General features: G+C 37.8%; 1 protein-coding gene and 2 non-coding genes across 4 annotated transcripts; 2 read left to right on the forward strand and 1 right to left on the reverse strand.

Annotated features, from left to right (window-relative positions):
- Nucleotides 1-1869: 1869 nt before the first annotated feature.
- Nucleotides 1870-16646, reverse strand: dpysl5a (dihydropyrimidinase like 5a). 2 transcript variants are annotated; one of them, XM_059353911.1, is made up of 13 exons: nt 16471-16646; nt 13549-13819; nt 10024-10182; nt 9678-9857; nt 9486-9554; nt 8836-8880; nt 8671-8746; nt 7904-8060; nt 7659-7800; nt 7267-7409; nt 6926-7133; nt 5419-5587; nt 1870-4261 (listed from the first exon to the last, which is right to left on the reverse strand). In XM_059353911.1, the coding sequence occupies exons 2-13, from the start codon at nt 13807-13809 to the stop codon at nt 4176-4178; spliced, it is 1695 nt and encodes a 564-aa protein (XP_059209894.1). In that variant the 5' UTR covers nt 13810-13819; nt 16471-16646; the 3' UTR covers nt 1870-4175. The 2 variants fall into 2 exon arrangements, with proteins under 2 accessions (XP_059209894.1, XP_059209893.1); XM_059353910.1 differs by lacking the exon at nt 16471-16646 and adding an exon at nt 13966-14030.
- Nucleotides 5942-6013, forward strand: trnaw-cca (transfer RNA tryptophan (anticodon CCA)). Its single transcript has one exon. It is a non-coding gene; the product is annotated as a tRNA-Trp (tRNA).
- trnaw-cca (transfer RNA tryptophan (anticodon CCA)) lies at nt 8503-8574 on the forward strand. The gene has a single exon. It is a non-coding gene; the product is annotated as a tRNA-Trp (tRNA).
- Nucleotides 16647-19074: the final 2428 nt, after the last annotated feature.

Genomic DNA, 19074 nt, shown 5'->3' on the forward strand with positions numbered 1-19074 from the left:
GACTTTGGCCTGTTACAGCTAAGAGACACATGATGCTGTCTGGTTGGTTTTTAGGCCTGCTGGTGACTGGGGTTTTACTGAGGTCAGGCTACACTAAAATACCTTAATATTCACAAAAACAAAAGTTAGCAAGTTGAACATTAAATATGTTTTTAACAGCACCCCTACTTTTTGGGAATCAGCATTGTATGACACATACAATCTGGGGTGTGGTTAAGTTTAGAAAAAAAAAGGAAAAAACGAAGTACTCTTTTGGCATCTGTATAATTTTGAGCGTACTGGTATTTTTTAAATGATATCCAGCTCTAAATCCCACCCTGAACTAAACAAAGCTGCCCACCATGATTTATTAACCTGCTGATTTATTGATTAATCATTTTGTGGATAAAATTCCTTAAAGATTCCTAAATGTCTTCAAATTACTTGTTTTGTCTGATAAACAGTCTGAAACCCAGAAATCCCTGTTACAGGCTACTATCATGTAAGACACAGAAAAACAGCAGATCCTCACAGACGCGTTTTACTGAGGTCAGGCTCCACAAAAATGCCTTATGTTATTGTTTTGTCTGCTGCTGCATAAAAAGTGTCAGCAACAGTGGTAGAAAAAGTATTCAGAGCCTTTGGTTAAAGGTATAATATGTATTTTATTTGCATTGAAATGTCAAAAAATGACTAAACTTATGTTATATATTTTACTATATACTGAGTTGTGTAGGAGAGAGTTGCCTTAATTGTTATGTTAAATCTATGGTATGGTCTTGCTGAATAAATTGCATCATGGCCGCATCATGTTGGCATGTTGCCAGTTTTGTACTAATAATCCCTGAGAAATATCAACATTATTTGTCCACTCTGCAGGGAATGCCGGCTGGAAAACTCATTTAAATGGACTCTGCTTGCATTGCGCTTTTCTAGTCACCACGCAAATAGTTTTTACACTACACATCATCATTCACCCATTCCTTATGTCTTGAACCCTTGTGACCCTCATAAGGCTTCATAAATTTCTACTCAGTCATTGAAACTTTCAGCACCCCTGACTTAAATTATTCCAAACATTTGCAAAGATCCCAGAGAAATCTGTAGTCGTAAACAGACTTTTATCCAGCCACATTTTTACAATATGTTTTAGATCTTCGTTATTTTTAACTTTGTAACCAAATGGAATATTTGAGTAATCAGACATCTGAATCTTGCGTCATCAGAGAAACAAGCTGAGTTGGACAGCGTCAGTGAAACCCAGATTTTTAATGTGAAACTTCTTTGTTCCATCTTTTAACCGGTTTAAATCACCTGGTCTGTTGGTTTTGGAAAAAATTTGTACTCTGCACAAATTCAGCCTCCGGTTAAAACCTCTTGAACAATAAACACTGAAGGAATCCTAACTGAGAGAAGCTGACTGCTGAGCTACAGGCCGCATTATAGAGAATTATGTAGTGTGTGTTTAAGCAAGTGATATACTACTATATTGTATTGATTGATAAGATAGGGACTGGGTCCTTGCCTAAGGGTTACAAGTTAAATCTAAACGGTTGTGGAATGATAAAATGGGAAGAAGAAAAAAGAACTGCAACACAAACTTGCTTTAAATGTCTTCAACTGAGAAAATATTGAAGGAAAGTAAGTTACTGGTGACGCTACAAACAACTCAAAGACATCTGAAATGTGACAAAGTACCCAAACTTGGAAATCACAGGTTTAAAACTTACTTACTAAATAAATGAGGTTGAGTAAAAGTGCAATATTTCTTCCTGAAGTAGAAGTATAAAGTAACACGAAAGTTGAGGTTTTAAAGTACAGTACAAGTGCACTACTTGATACTTTTAGTAAGTGTTAATTTCCACCACGGGTCATCAAACAAACACAAGATTCAGTTAGAGATTTCATTGTGGTTTATTTGCACTCAAATCATGTGATAAAGAGCTGCAAGAAGAAAAAGGAGATAAAAGGAAGTCAATGTGACGACACATTGTCAGCACCAGTGTACATTTGGGAGGGGGAAGACACAACGAGATTCACTGGAGCTTCTAAAAGTGAAAAAAGAAAGAAAGAAGCAAAGATGTAGGACTTTTACTGATCTTCTGAACATAACTGAGTCTAAATATGATCAACATCTTGTGTGCATCCCTGCTTACACTGCAGTTTTAACAGAAAAAACAAAAACAATAACTAAGACAATTATTCACAAGAAAACTCCAACTAAACACAAAAAATAATAAATATACAGTATTAGTATCAGTGCTTTTATGTAGTTGCTAAACATGCATGCCTTCCAGTTATGATGCTGAGCTTCAGTGGTGTAGTGTGAAGGCATTTGATCCCCTGAAGAAATGCCGTTAATTGACAAACACATCTACTGTTAAACTTCAACTCTGTGAACGCTGAAGAGGATCCCTTCATCTTCTCTGCATGCTTCACAGTGGAAGTGTCAGACAGAGGAACATTTTGCACCCTGCCGATTCAGACCAGTAAAAAGTGCCCACTGTCAGAGAAACCACATCAATCAAAGGGGATGGGAATAGATACCACTGTCATAGTCAATTCTACACATCTGTCCGATTCTTTATCAATTCCCTTATTGATACCTGAATAATTTTGTGTGTGGGGACTTACTTATTCCTTGTAATTTTTTTCATTTTGTAGTTGAGATAGTTTTGCCCTCAAATCTATTCTGTTTGATTACACAACAAAGACACAAATGTAACCCCAATGTAATCCTACACAGAAGTCTTTACACAGTCTTGATGAAATGAGAGGAGATGTGTGCAGCATTTGTTTTCCTTTAGGTTTTCTTAGTCATAATAACAATAGCACCATGCAGACAGGCTTAGCAGATTTTTTCTAACAGGATATTTACTCTCACTATTGAATGTGTTGCTTGGTTGGGAAGCAGTGGCCCTCTTGTGGAGAGTGTCAAATACATGTATTCCTGGAAGCCAATTTTGTATAAAGATGCTTCAGCATACTGCTGGTGTTTGCACCCTTACTTGAAATTATCATTTTACAGGCAAACAGCACCATTGTCATGTTTTTTGTGAAATGAAGCCCCGCTATGAGCCGTTTCTTCCTCTCTGCCATGACTTCTTGCTTTAGAAAAACATGTCGGTTCCAACAAAAGGAATTGATAGGCTCAGAGGCATTCAATTTGGAGCTCAACTACAAGCGGTTTTGGATTCCCATCCCTAGCGATCAACATTCAGTGATCTGTGCTGGCGGTGTGGGACGATGTGTTTGTGGGTGTCAGTGTTCTCAGGTGAGAAAAAGGCAGTTTGGGTGAGACTTTTTGCTCTCTGTGGAAAAATGGGTACGATCACAAAGGATGCTGCGCATCATTAGTGCTTCTTACAGTAGTTCTAACTATGCTACCATGCACAGTACACACAGCATAGGTTCATTCACATTTGGTGGGGGTGGAACAGAAGTCTATTCTGCTATAAGGCTGTAAACATGATCTGAAATGCTAATCTGACAATGATGAACTACTGGACAAAGACTTCATTCTTACTCAGGAAATAATTCTATAATAGTAGCATTGACGGAAAATAGCACAAATAACGCAATATAAAAAATAAATAAACAAACGCATATAAAAGGTTAGCTTGCATTATGATATTTTTCATCAATTGGTCAACCATATTTTTCATACCTGACATTAATGTCATGCCGACACCCCTGTAATAACTCATTACATTTCATTCACCGTGGCTCGCAGTAAAAAGACATTTGTGATATTCGTGACTTTAAATCATGTAGAAAGGCATCTAAATAGTACATGATACAAGTGCAAAATAGTATTTTACAGTGAGGTAACACAATCGCATCATAAAAACCATGACTCACCTTCATATTACTAAAACTATTAGTAAGATATTTCCCCTAACAACAGCCAAATAATTCATTGGCAACTGATCTTTTATTCGCTGCTTATATTTGACTCAAATTTGGTAGCTATAACCTCTTAGCAATAGTTTTCCATAATCCATGTTCCAATATTATTACAGCAAATGTCATACAGTTCAACAATCCTATGTAACTGTGCCGAGTTCAAAATAAAGACATGACTCCATTAACCCACACATATTCTAAGCTTCCACAAAGAAAAACAAGTCATCTTGCTTGGCCATATGTTTCCCTGGGGGTCATTCTTCCACTTCACGTAAAGGCCGTCTTATTGGTTACCAGATCCCGCTGGATCTCCCTCCAGGAGGAGCGAGGATCCTGGCCGAGGATCTCTTTGGGATGTTGTCATCAATCTGGGCACCTGGAGAAGCAGGGGGAGGTGATCATGTATGGATTATCATTAAAATCAGTATTGAATAAATAAATATTCCTTTGAAATAAATACATGTGGCTATTAAATACAGTATGAAATAAAATATATATAAATCATTGTAAATATCATTGTAAATGTACCAGTAAATATACATATATAAATAAAACAATATACTTAAATAAAAAAAAAATATTTTTCAGTTAAATGTCCCCTGAAATAATACAAGTATTTTTTGAAAAAATGATTTTAGAAATAAAAACATAATTAATTAACTTTTGTCTTTTTATATATTATATAAATATAAACAAAAAATATAAATATACTTATATTTAAAGTATTTATTGCCTCCTTTATGTGTTTTAGGATTTATTTTCATTTATTTTTACCATTTATATTAGTTCAAATTATGTTATTTAGATCACTTATTCTCATTCCATTAAAAATGCTGCTAAAACCCTTTAGGTTATTGGCAAAGATCTGGTTCTAAAATATAAATATATGGCAGAGAATATTGCACTCTCTGCTGGAACAATGGTTTTCCTTAAAAAGAGAAAATTAACTAAAAAAAATGCAGAATCTTGCACTAGACCTTTGTTGCATATATTTCTCCCCTCATTTCCTGCCCACTCTACCACAAAATCTCTCTCATCAAGACATTAAAATGCTTAAAAAAACTACACCATATAGTTGCTAGGTCTGAATATGTATACATGTGGAGAACATAACTGTAAAATATGTCTAGGCCTTCTATAAACTTTGGTTTGGCAAAGCCATTTCTTATATTTTTTTGAAAAGTGCAACAAAAATAGAAGAAGCAGCACCATCCAGCCAAAGTTATTTAAATATGGCGCCCTCATCAGACCAAGTAGTGCATGTGCAAAAAATACAGCAGGGGTGCATTCCAATACTCATACTACCATACTATTTAGTATGCCAAAAAATGCCAGGATGTCCCAATGCACACTACATGTAACAGTAGATACCTTCTAAGGGCAACTGTGGAACATACTATGGTAAAAAGATAGTCGTAAGTACACTAGTTACCAGTGTATAAAACAATTCAAGATAATACTCCCTCTCTCACTGCCTCACACTATGTCATCATATGAAAAAAGAAGAAGAAATTTTCTATAATATTTTCTCACCAGACAGGCTGAAACTGGACTCTTGGAGATCTCTCACACCCCCGTGCCGGGTGCAGGGGCGTGTTGGAGTGTCTAGATCTTGAACCCCAAAGTCCCTCTTTCCTGAGTTGGCCACGGGAACAACTTCACCTGTGTAGGGCTCCCGTTCCACAGCTTTCACAGCCTGGCTCTGGTAGGTCAACATATCAACACATACATATATGTTACACTCACAAATTACTAGAATCAGGTTAATGAACAAGTGAACCCAAAGAAACACAAAAATGTGTGAAATAATGTATCCTGACTTGAGTTGAAAACAATTTCTTGAAAGAAACTAGTGAAGTGGAATAAATAAAAGCATTAGCAGGGATGAGCAGATTACTAGAATATCCTTCTATGAAGTACTGACAAGTAGAATAAGATTACTTGTGTTGAGAACTTCTTGTGTGTGAAAGTTAGTAGCTGAGTTGGACGACAGCTGCACCATAAGATTCATTATGGTGGGTGTCTGATGACAAAAAATTTTGTTCCACTTAATACAGACTCTGTGGCGCAACGGTAGCGCGTCTGACTCCAGATCAGAAGGTTGCGTGTTCAAATCACGTCAGGGTCAAAATTCTTGTTTGCTCATCAAAGTATTTAACTGTTTAATGTCAATCTATCTATAAAAGCAAGAAGTGTGTGTGTGTGTGTGTGTGTGGATGTGTGTCTAGGGCATATCTCACTGACCGTTAGTCAAACTGACCCAAGATTTTATATGTGGCTTGCACATGGCATGAAGGTGTGCATTCATGATTTTGAAGATTTTTGAATTCATTTTTCAAAATATCATTATTTACGTACGACGTGTTTCCAATGAGAAGTGTTTTATGGAGTTGCAGACAAATACATACTTCCTACGGGCACTGCACTAGTATGATCATGATGGGAAATACAGAATATAAAACAAGTGACCGGGCCAGTTTTATAATACATATGGACCGTATGGCCCCTTACAGCCATAAAAACATTACTGGCTGATTGTACATCGTGGAAATCTCTCATTGGGGAAGTCTTATTTATTCTGCTGACAATCAGGACCAAATGAAGGAGGAAGGAGAGATAGGATAGAAGAAAGGAAACACAGTTGGATAGAGGGAAAGAAGGGAGTAACGAAGGAAGAAAGGAATGGGACCTATTCACCTGTCGTGTCTTCAAAATGTACAGAAATTTGCAATATGTATTTAGAGGGCGTTTTCTCAAAAGACGTTTTTTCTCATGCTCTGAGCCAGAAATCTCCATTCCAGTAGCAATTGCATACACTGAACTTCCCAGTTTCATTTCTATATATTTCATTCATAGTCTGATTAATAAAACACTTTATTCCTAAAAACATTGGAAAAAAAATTGTGACTCTGTCCACAAAGTGAACTTGTCTTTATCCAATGTTCCGTTTTCTGTTCTGAAGAAGAGTAGAAAATAAGGAAGAAAAGAATGAAAGACAAAGAGGAATGAGGAGACAAGGAAAGACTGTTCTGTTTGATACCTTTTCCCTCTGAACCATCTTCTTGTAGAGGTAATCTGGGAATGTCCTCAGGGGGCAAAACTTTCCGGAGCCCTCAGCACATGTAAAGATGCCATTTTCATAGACCAGACGGCCACGGCTGATGGTGACCAGGGGAACACCATGACAACGCAGACCTTCATACAGGTTTATATCTCCGCCCTGGACCTGGTTATCTACAGAAATGGTCCTGCAGACAGAGATGGATAAGAAAAAAAAAAATGACCCAGTTAAATCAGACAAAAAGCTAATCATCATCAGGGATTCGAGATAAAAGCTGCAGCGAAGGGCCGGTCGATGAATGGATGGATCGGGTTTCATACTTGGATCCCTCGGGGTCCCAGACCACCACATCAGCATCTGCTCCTGGGATGATCCTTCCTTTCCTCGGGTAGAGGTTGTAGATCTTGGCTGCGTTTGAGCTTGTGACTGCAACAAAGCGATTCTCATCCATCTTTCCTCCGATCTGTAAATAACAAGAAACACAAATATGTTTGTCACCTGAAGGATGAACTTAAAATCACACATAACATCTGACTGGAACAACTGATCCACTGAAAGCAGAAGCAGATGTTTCTTACTGCCTCTACTATCTGTGTTGTTCTTGTTGTTTTTTTAAAGGTAAAATTGATAACCATCAAAAAAAAAAAAGAACAGATGTCCTATTTGTGGATATTTTCTGGCAGCCAGACAGAAACAAAAGAGCTACACATACCACTCCTTTCTCCCAGATGACGCTCATGCGATCCTGAATGCCGGGAAGCCCGTGGGGGATCTTTGTGAAATCATCCTTGCCCATGGCTCTCTGTTTGATGGTGAATGGACGGTGGTCTGACCCCACAACATTCAGAGTGTCACTGCAGCCGGACAGAGTGAGATGGAAGGTCACATGTGGAGAAAAACCCTGAAACACTGCCATGATTTTTACATTTAATATGAGATACTCCATGTTTTCCTCACTTTCCTAGCAGGCTCATTAGGTAATTGGGAGTATTGGGATCCAGGCGGAGAGGAGGCACAGTAACGTAGGAAGCAGCGTAGGCCCAGTCCTGATGATAGTACTGCATACCGTTCAGCACAGCGTGGGCTGTGGTTGTTTCACCGTGGACCACCTTACCTGTGGTTAGACAATATAACATGGGAACACTTTGAATCAAATGAAAGTGAAGGGTGTTGTAAGAAAACAAGCAAGAGATTAAGACTAAGTAAGTAAACAATGACTTGCTTCACTCTAAAACACTTTGGAAAAACATGCCAGTGACCATTTAAATCTCTTTTGTCCAGAAAATTACTATTGAAAAATGTACTTACTTTTAGATATAGCATTTTAAACTTAACAGAAAAACTAGAAAAACAAAACATCACATGCTCCTTGGATGTTTTTTTTTACTTCGGTTTGCTGATGAGCTTTAAGTCTTAATGTGGAAATAACATGGAAACTACAAAAAAAGATTGCTTAAACTACATGTTGATAGCTGTTTCCAGTATTTATGAGCCAAGAAAAAGCAGAGGAAACACAGCAGGTGTGGAATGAAATGTGTTTCCTGCAGCCTTTCACAGACTCTGTGGCGCAACGGTAGCGCGTCTGACTCCAGATCAGAAGGTTGCGTGTTCAAATCACGTCAGGGTCAATATTTTTGTTAATTTATCAAAATAATTTTTTAGTCGAGTTTGCTTTGGCAATATTCCCAACATGATAATGGTAATTTAAAAGAAAAAGGGCTTACCTTGCATCTTGGCTGTTGCCACTACATCTCCTGCAGACATACTGGACACACTGACAAGATAGATCGGGCAGTGGGCCTAGCAGAAACACACACAGAGATACATATACATATATATAATATAAGAATCTTTTCACCATCATATATTTCTTTATTTATCTCACTCACCCTGTTGGCGATGGTAATTGCCCTGTGGGTCGCCTCTGCTTCCAACTGGAAAAACAGAAGACTGTGAGGAATCATGGTGAGATGCTTCACAGGAATAATATTAATACTATTTAAAAGAGTCTGAACATAATTAGCTCATCAAAACCCACCTGCCTGCCTCGAGCCCATTTTTTTTTTTTTTTTTACATGTTTGACTGTATATAGTTGCCCCATTCCTCTTGTTCATACAAACTCTATAGCCCAGTATAGTGTCCATGCAGACTCCCGAGCTCTCACAACGTTAGGCCTACGGGTCTGAGATTTTATACAGGTGTGGTTTGCAAGATGTAGAACAGAAGTGTCAAAGTCATTTTAGTTTATGGCCCACATACAGACCAATTTGATCTTAAGTGGACCAGCCTACCTATAAATAACAACACCTCCAAATCTCTAGCGACTTTAGTCACATGCTAAACAAGCACATTTTTCTAAACTAAAGAACACTGCCTTTTCAAAAGAAGGCTCACTTACATGTATTTTTGCCTAACAATATTTCTGCTACAAGCTCTACAGTTCAGGTAATCATACAGGTGAACATTAAGGGGTCTGTGTTAAAAGGTTAAAGTTTATAATAGCTCAAGTGACAACTAGGATAATCCTAACTATAATACCTCTTCAGGCCTGCTGATTTCAATCCCCTCTGGGCCACTGATGCCCAGGTCCAACGTTTCTTTTGCTCCCTGGGATGAAACGAGAGGATGTCATGATTTATGTATACAACAAGCTAGTACAGACTCAATGAAATAACCATTAGTGATCGTTTAATTTGTGTATACGACAGCAGTGAAATGCTTCCCCCTCACCTCTGCCACCAGTTCCCCATTCTCAGCATGGACTCTTGCTATAGCTCCGATGTCCTTACACTGCTGAAGAGCCTGGAAGAGCTCGCCGTCCCTCAGCATGAACATGTCCTTATAGGCCATGAACATCTGAAAGGAATTCACTCCCTTTTCCCTCACCAACGCCTCCATCTCAGCTCGCACCTGCAGGAAGAGAAAGTGTAAATGAGCTCTAGCATCTCTCAGCTTGAAACAAGTATCCGTGTACAGAGAGAAGAATATCATTAACTTGTGATCTTTAGCTAACAGCATTGAAAATAAATTATTTATGATAAAAATCATGAATGTGGAGAAGGAGGCACAGTGTTACCTTGGGTCCCCACCAAGTAACTCCCACATGCAGAGCGTAGTCACAGCAGACTTTGGAGTCCGCCTCGCCGCGGCACTTCTCGTAGGCGTCCAGCAAAGACTCGTTCTTCTCTGGCAGAACGTGTGAGATCACCATAGTTGTACCGCCAGCAAGAGCAGCCTGGAAGATACAGAAACATCAGCTCTCAAGTAACTGTAGGAGGCAATTCTGAGATTAAATATGCAGAATGGTTGTTTTCTATGTTTAATGTTATCATAACTTTCAGTGAGTAATTGAAATTAACTTTAGTTAACAGAAATGAGCAGATCTTATTCAGGCAAGACATGCACTGGTCAGTTTTGGTCAATTTTTGCTGTTTTTTTTTTTGCTTCCATAACATGACTTCTTTTATGGGGTTACATTAGTGTCATTTTAATGCAATCAATTTCAACACTGCAATCAAAAAAATCTTTGAAATAAAATGAAGTTGTGGTATAAAATCTATCAAAGTTTGGCTTGCTGTTAAAATGCTTTTTTTTTAGGGAGATTTTTTAAGGAGATTTTTTATATCATTCATAGCTTGATTTATAACATTCCGCCATAAAAACCTTTGACTTTAATATGAAACAAAAAACTTGAACTAATGTTCAGATTTCTGTTCTGAAAATGTTTACAAATTAGAACATATTTAATAAGATACTGCCTTATTGGCATATTTAAACATAACATTTCAGAAAACCTTTAATACAAAAAATAATTCTCTTTATGCAAGTAATCTGGGGAAGTTTCATGAAGATATCTATCATTTAAAATGATTTATCCTATTCAACTGTAGTGTGTTTGATTTAAATAAACTGAAATGATCGTTAAAATGAGGCATTAAATGATGTTAAAGCAGAAGATATTGATTTATTAAGGCCATAAATACTGAAGGGACTGTAATCTAGTGATCAACACAGCTCCTGCTGTAGGCATAAAATAACATGCTTCAATTGCTATTAATGCATATTTTTATGGTTATTTGCAGATGACTGCTGAGGGAAATATAAATCCCTCAGTAGTTAAAGCTCAGGATTGACTGCCCCTCACAGTGTAATCAAGGCAATAACACTGTAATTTTATTTACGGCATCAGCACATCTCACTTATTATCCTCAAGAAACAGATTTAGAAGCTTTAAAGCCACACTACAGTACGTTTTAATAACCCCAAAAAGTGAAGACAGAGTGTGTTTTGTGTATGAGTGCGTGCTTCACTGAGCATCTGTCAGCTGATCCTAGAGAGAGTGGAGTGGTGTGTAGCGGGAGGACGAGAGGGGGGGTGGGTCTGAGAACCATTGTCTCCAAGCACAATGGCGTGAGTGAAAAGGCTTTGCAGCAGTCTTTGCAGCAGCCCCCCGGTATCCATGGAAACAGATACTGATCTGCATTTGTCTCCGGACTTATTTTGGAGCACGGCAGGGAGGGGCGAGGAGGGAGACGGAGGGAGGAATGAGGAGAGAACAGTGGAGAATAGTGTCTGTCACCAGCGTTTACCGGCTGCACTACGTCCGTCTGTCTGTCCAGTTACTAAAACAAGTGAAACCCGGCCTCCGTCACCTCTCATACTCCATCATCTCAAAGTGCTACAGACTGATGAGTCATCATGGTGCCCTGAAGCAGAGCGGGGTATCCCAGCCTTTATCAGCGGCCATGATGACTTCATTTCACACTTTCTGGCAGACTCGCTAACGGCCAAGTGCCAAATCATCTTTGTGTGATGTTGGTGAAATACAGACTCTCCATTCCTCTGACACAGAAAAAAACACATAGAAAGCTGCCAAGTAGGGCAGCTTTGTATCTTTAAATCTACTAATTATTTTCTTGAATAATCATTACATCTGTAAAATATCAGAAAATTGGAAAATATGTCATGACAAGGGTTGGGAAAAATCGATACTGCATAGTATTGTGAGGTTTTGCATGGCAATATTACACCGATACATAGGCAGCAAGTATTGATATTTTATTATATGAATGATTCATTTTGCAAATAGAAACTTTTAGGAATTAGAATAAGAAAATCAAATTTCTTTTTCAGTCCAATAGAAGGTGCTGAGTTGAGTTGAGTTTTTATTTAATTTAATAGAAACAATAATTTACTCTTATTTTACTTTTACTTACTTGCTGGAGGGGCTGCACAATTTTTCATACAAGATGCACTGTTTAAAATACCTGTACAGTAGTTCACACTGTAATACATGGCAGTTTGTCAGGTGCATGCAACATTTATGACATTTAGGATGTTTTTTATAGTCAGTCTGTCTGCTTTTAAAATGAGTAAGTCAGACTAACAGAATGAAAACTTATCAGATTAACTTATCAGATAAAAGAGACACTGAAAACGTTTTCCTTTGGGGACATTATATGCAGTTGGAAAAAGGTAATATACCTCAATATATGTTATCACAATTCTCAGCATATTGCAAAATCGCCATCATATTGTCTCATGACTCAGGTATTGTGAGAATATTGTTTTGAGAAGCCTCCAATGATTCCCACCCCTATAAGTACTGTTGAGTTTGTACTTGTTTTAGCTTGTAGCTTTTTCTTAAATATAAATGCTTCTTTACTATTTTATATATATATGTTTTAAGCTATTATCCTATTTCGGTCTGCTGTTTATAGAGTTCATGATTAGCGGTCCTAATTAAAAGCAGGATTTGTGACATTTGATAGAGCTGAGTCCAAGTTGCGACTACGAATGCTTTTTTTTGTCCAACCTACAGTCTAAACTTATTAAGATATTGAGTTTACAATCACAAAACAGTATTAAAGCCAGAAAATCTTTACATTTGAGAAGCTGGCACCAGATATATACTGCTATTTTTGCTTAAAAACATGACTCAAACGATTAATCAGTTATCAAGATACTGTCCATTTACTAATTGATTAATCAACTAATGGCTGGGCTGATTGATGGCTTGGCTGTAAGAACACCCAAAGTACATAGCCACTAAATAACTGACCAAACTTTGGAGCAATACAGCCTTTCACAATCATCCGCCTGGTTTAAATAACTTTTAACATGCTGTTTGCATTCTATCTTAATGCTTTATATTTAATATTATGTGACTTTTGCAGTTTTAGTGTTTAAACTGTGTTCTAAATCCATCATTCTGCTTTGACATCATGTTGTTTGTGTCTCATCAAAACCAAACTAAAGAAGTGTCTATGCCATCTCGGCTAAAATTAGCATCAGTGAAAATCTTTCATCGATCTTCATGTGACAGAAAAAAGCAACACATTTGTGATCATTAGCAACAATAAATCTCAAGGGATATCCAAGCAAATTCAGCTAAATTTAGCACAAAGACAAGAATTAAAGTGTTTCTGAACCTTAATCTGCAGCAATGTGGTTCTTATTTCATGCTTTTGAATGCAAAACATGCTGTGACATGAAGTTTTGTTTTTGCTCTGCTCTAAAAATGAGGACAATGCCGGTTGTCCTACTTCCAATCTGAATCCTTCTCTGTTTTTCTTTCCTCTCATCTTCAAAAGGACATTACCTTAGTGCCGCTGTAGAAGTCGTCAGCCGTGGTGGCGTTCATGAAGCTCTCCTCCAGGTGGACGCTGGTGTCGATTCCCCCGGGCAGTACCAGTTTTCCCGAGGCGTCGATCACTTTGGCTCCACCTGGGATCATCAGCTCCCTCCCCACCTGCTGGATGATGCCATTCTCAATGTAGACATCAGCCTCCTGGGTGCAGTCGTCGTTCACCACCTTGCCGCCCTTTATCAGGATCCGCACATTCGCTGAGCTGGAAGACATGGCTATAGCTCTGTAAGGAAGAGAGGAAAAAATACTTAATAATGGGGTTTAATCATTTTTTATCAGCTATTATGAATAATGTGGTATCTAACACCACTAAAAGCTCAAAAAAAGGTTACAGCTACAGCAACTTTTTCTTAAAGTCTTTTCCAGTACCTCATCCTGAGACAGTGTAGTAAGTAGCAGAGACAAGAATCAGTGCTGCTCCCCTGTGACCAGTCTGTCAGGCTCTGACTGACATCAGCTACAAGTCTGAGTAGGCTGTGTCAGTCACCGCCTGTGACCTGACGTCCCAGTGGACAGTGACGTAGTGGTGAATAGAAAGAAGCTGAGTCCAGTTGTGGATCACAATAAGGCAGAAAAGAGTCAGTAAGGCCATTATTTTAAAAGCACTAAAGCTACTTACAATGATGTTCACTCACTGAGAGAATAATACTATAAACCCCTGTCACACATGCAGTCTGTTGTTATGTTGTTCAGGGATAGACTGCATGTGTGGCAGGGGTTTACAGTAAGATTCTCTCAGTGAGTGGACATCATGTGTGAATGGGAGCAGGGATCGATATTCAGGTAAGTCTGTACCACCTCCAGACCTGCTGAAAGCAGTAATGTGAAAGATGATTTCACATAGAGTAAGCAAACTAATCACAAGACCCTACTGATGACTCATTTGAATCTGGGTCTTGTTTAAGGTTTAGCAATTATGAAAATACTTTTGCGGGTGATTGGATAATGTGCAATAAGTTATTTTATTTGGAAACAGGCTCTTTTTTTAATTACTCTTTTTTTTTTTTTTTTTAAATCAACAAGCAATGTATTTCAGCAGTATAGTGAAAGCACCAGAAAGGTGTAACTGAGCACACATCATGTTTTTATAACAAGTATTGTCATTATTATGATATTCACCATATATCACATATTTCTTCATTTCATGCACTGATTCCAGTATTTCCACAAAAAGGGAATAAAGGTTTCATTATTTTACTCTTGGCAGCATGGCTAGTTGAAATAGCAATTATACCGTCATGTTGCAAATTTATATTTTTGTATTTAATTGAATTAATGACTATTTAATTTTTAAAAAGTTATTGTAGTGTCAGGTCCAGGCTGTGTTGGGTTCTCACGACTTACTACAACCCTGGTCGCTACCACAAAGGCTGCTCTTCTTGAGGGCTGCAACTACTTTCATTATTGACTTATTGGCTGAATATTTCCTTGATTAATCATTTATCTTCTTTCAAATGTCAGAAAAATAGTAAAGAATGTCCATCCCAGTTTCTAAAAGTCCAATGTCTTTCAATGGTCTTGCTGTCAGTCAAAACCTAAATATATTAACTTTAACATGATATAAAACAGAGAAAAGCAGGAAATCTCCTAATTTGAGAGGCAGCATTCTTATGTCTGCATAAATAATAACCTTCACGGTTAACCTATTGTCAAAATACTTGGTATTATTTTTCTATGGATTGAATAAGTTATCATTCTAGCTCCACTGTAAATTCTAAGCAACACAAAATCACAGGAGAAATAATGCAAAATTAATTTTCTTCATATCTTTCCTTGTGGGAAACTGGGTGTGATCATTGTTAGTGATGATCTAGTCATCAATAACAAAGAAGAAGTAATCTCCCAAGATCTGCCTCCTCCCTTGCCTTCTCCACCACTGTATTAATGATGTGTGTGAGTAAGTGTGCCCATCCTGCGTGCTTGCGTGCATGTGTGCGTGCAGGATGCGTATGAGGGTGCGGCAACTTTACTGCATGGCATGGACTCCTTCACACATCCAGATCTGATGGCTGATAATGTGGAGGAAGCGTTAGGATGGACTGTTAGCATTAACAAGTTAGTAGCCGAAACACCCCTTTCCCCCCAAAGCCTTTAGGCTATAATAAAGTTATTATTATGATGATGAGATTCCAAGGCCTATTGCTCAGTAAGCACTATGTAAGTTGATGCCGGTTTGTCAGCAATAAACAGGTGCTTATGCTACCTGTATAAAGACTTGCACAATAACACAATTGAAATAACGCATAAATATATATCAGATTCAACATATGCAGCTGTAGTATAAATTGCACACGTGTTTTAGATTTTCACTTTGGAGTAAAATTATAAAACTATAGGCCCTGCTATAAATTGGTCATATTTATTTGATTTGTCCATGAAATGGATTAAATCCCTGCTACATATCAAACGCAATAAGTACAAAACAGTATGTAGTGTGCAGGCAAATAATGCAATTTTAATGCGAAAGTGTAATCGCAGTGGAATGATGACACTTCCACTTGTGCGACTTGACACAAAGAAACCGGTCTCTCCATCCGGCATGATCGGCTGCACAAGCTTTCATTAGCGACCTAGAAACCGCCTTCGCAACTCTCAGTCCCTCCTCTCCGTCCCTCACAATGAAGACAAGCTTGCTATCTAACGGTGCAAAGTGGCTCCAGAGTGTAATCACACCGCCCTGCTGCCAGGTTCAGAGGTGTAGCTGCACGTCAGGGTGTGTGTGTGTAGAAATCCTGGGAGGGTGGCAGGAACAGCAGGCAGGGCAGACACCCAGACGTGTAGCCAGGGGGCATGGTAACAAAGTCTCCAAGCTTCCCGGAGAGGATTCCCCCCTCTAAGACTAGTCAGAATAAAGCTAATGATGTGAGCACATACCTCCTCTATGGGCCTGCTGCTGCTGCTGCTCCACTCGGCTCTCTGCTTACTTTCCTACAGGAACAGAATGCAACACAGTCCGCGGACGGCACTTCCCAAGGAGATACACACACCAGATGGATGCCTTCCTGGCCGGTCCGGGACAAGCAGACCGCAGCATCATTCATTACAGTCAGGCCAGCGGAGGAGACACAAGTAAGGCTTCCGGTTGTGGCTTTCAAAATAAAATCCGAATTGTTTTCATTTCGTCACCCTGTTAAAATAATCGCCTAAATCATTTTTTCAAGTTTAGCAGGAAACACAAACAAACTTCACCAATAGTTTAACATATGACATTTATTGATCATTTCGCTCAAAAAGGATGTAACAAAGGATGGCTATTGCCATAGTAATAACACTGTGTGTAAATTATTTAACTTAAGAGAAATAAATGACTTTTTTTTTTAACATGCCTTTGTGACTTAAGCAAGATATGGTAACACTTTATTTTGAAGGTGTCTACATAAGAGTCACACAAGCCTGTCAGAAACATGACATGACAAGTATCATGAGCATTAATGTTACTTATTTGTATCATATAGTATGAAACAAATGGTAAGTTTAGCCTAATATATATTGTATAAAGATATGTCAAATTCGTAGCAAAGTACACAAATAAGTCAAAAACAAACAAGACAATCCAGTTGAAATGCCATTTTGTTTCGCTTCATTCACTCTGTGTGAAACTGTAGATGAGCTGCAATTCAGAGGTTTGACTAAACTTAATTTAAGAAGCTATCTGTATTAAAACTTACAATGTTTTTTCCCCATATGTAATGTTCAAGTAATACCTTCTCCCATCATACATTCCACAATGTAACCTTATTCTTTTCGCACACTTTTTTTGAAATGTAATTTGAATTGGTTAAAGTTACATTTTTTGGATAATCTGATTACATAATTCCAATCACATGTAAATCTTCACTACCTAACCCTGGTTATTTCTAGCAATCACGTGAAATGAATCCAGACAAATAATTTGGTTAGGTTGGTATTTTTAAAAATAAAAACTAAGTTTTTTGTTTTTCATTGTAAAACATAGATCACATACCCGTGATATTAACAAAGCTCCTCTATCTTATTAAAAAAAGGTGAAACAGTATTTCATCTAATTTACAGTTTGAGAATCAAAAGAATAAAAGGAATCAAATTTAAAAATAAAAATAGCCAAAAAGATTGAATGTTCAAAGTGTTTGAGTACTTTGATGCACTCTGGACACGTTTTGTCATACTTTTATTTTGTAGTCTAATCGGCTGTCTTCCGGTACCATTCCATGTGTTTGTGGTTAACTTCACGCGGCTCGCAGCATCCAGGCCGCGAGACGGTGTGACGCGCCAATCAGCAGCGCTGAGTGAAGGCTTGGTCGCCTTAGTAACCAATTGCTTTGGCCGTAGGGCGTGCCCACTGTGAGGAGGCTGTACCACTATCAAAGAAAGGGGGTGGCACAAAGATATTAGCAGACAGCTGTATAATAGATTATTATAATGTGTTTATTATCATCTACATTATCATGCATGGTTTAAATGTTTCTATGAGGTTTAATTGGATATATAAATAGTTTCTTTATGTCTTATCTCACGCAGCCTGGGCTTGAGCTGCAGCACTTATAGCAGAAGAAGAAATAAGAAATGGATAAATAATATATTTATGAGCATATGGCATTAGTAAAAAATGTAAGTGGAAGCTCATAAACTTTGTGTGATTTATTACTGAATTAAAGGCGGTAGAGTGGTAACATGTTCAGGTCTGATGAGAAAGGAGCTGCAGGGCAACACCCTTATTCAAGGCACTAAAAGGGGCGAAGAAGACCCAGGTGTCAGCTCCAAATCCCCTGCTGGAGGGCATGGTGGCATGGAAACTGGAGCTGAATATCAATAGCCACATCTCCTCTATCAGCCCTCCGACAATTAGAAGCTAAAACAGAGTAAGGAAGATATTCAGTGTGGTTGGAATTGTCCAACATCCAAACTATTAGCATTATAATGAGAGCATGTGTCAAATAAAGCCAATTTTCTGACACTTGAGAAAAGATCTTCATTATCAAGCTTTCCTCCCCATAATTCTGTGCCATTTTTCAATTAATCTTTATTTAATAAGGCAGTCTCATTGAGATTAAGATCTATTTTCCAATAAAGACCTGAGAGATAGTTCCTCATTATTAAAATATTTCTCATAATTCTGACATTTATCTATTACTATGTGACACTATCTCATACTTGAGTATGAAAAAAGACGTCCTTAATATTATTAGTGATCCCCAGTGCTTTTCCAATTATGAGAAGTAAAAATATCAAAGTAGGAAATGCCGGTTACACACACTTAGGCCAATTTCTGCCACCTGACAAAGGCTTTAAAAAAATATTATTATTATTATTTTAAAGTTTTTTCTATCATAGTTATGATATAATAGACTACATCACAATTTTGCGATAGTCACACATAATTATCTTCATTCAAAAATGAATATTTAATATTTCAGAGAAATATTTTCGAATAGAAACCACATTTTCAGGGGCTTTAATTCAAAAGGTCAAGTAACGATATGTAATTTTCTGCTGCTACTG

The sequence above is a fragment of the Centropristis striata genome, chromosome 16 (genome assembly GCF_030273125.1).
Source record: "Centropristis striata isolate RG_2023a ecotype Rhode Island chromosome 16, C.striata_1.0, whole genome shotgun sequence".
In the NCBI taxonomy this organism is placed as follows: Eukaryota; Metazoa; Chordata; class Actinopteri; order Perciformes; family Serranidae; genus Centropristis; species Centropristis striata.

Bases quoted from the DNA above. Each gene is read 5' to 3' on its own strand.
- dpysl5a (XM_059353910.1), bottom strand. The intron at 10,183-13,548 runs GTAATGTCCTTT...TGTATCTTCCAG, and splicing joins ACTTCTACAGCGGCACTAAG to GCTGCTCTTGCTGGCGGTAC. The intron at 9,858-10,023 runs GTAACACTGTGC...CTCTTCCTGCAG, and splicing joins TTACTTGGTGGGGACCCAAG to GTGCGAGCTGAGATGGAGGC.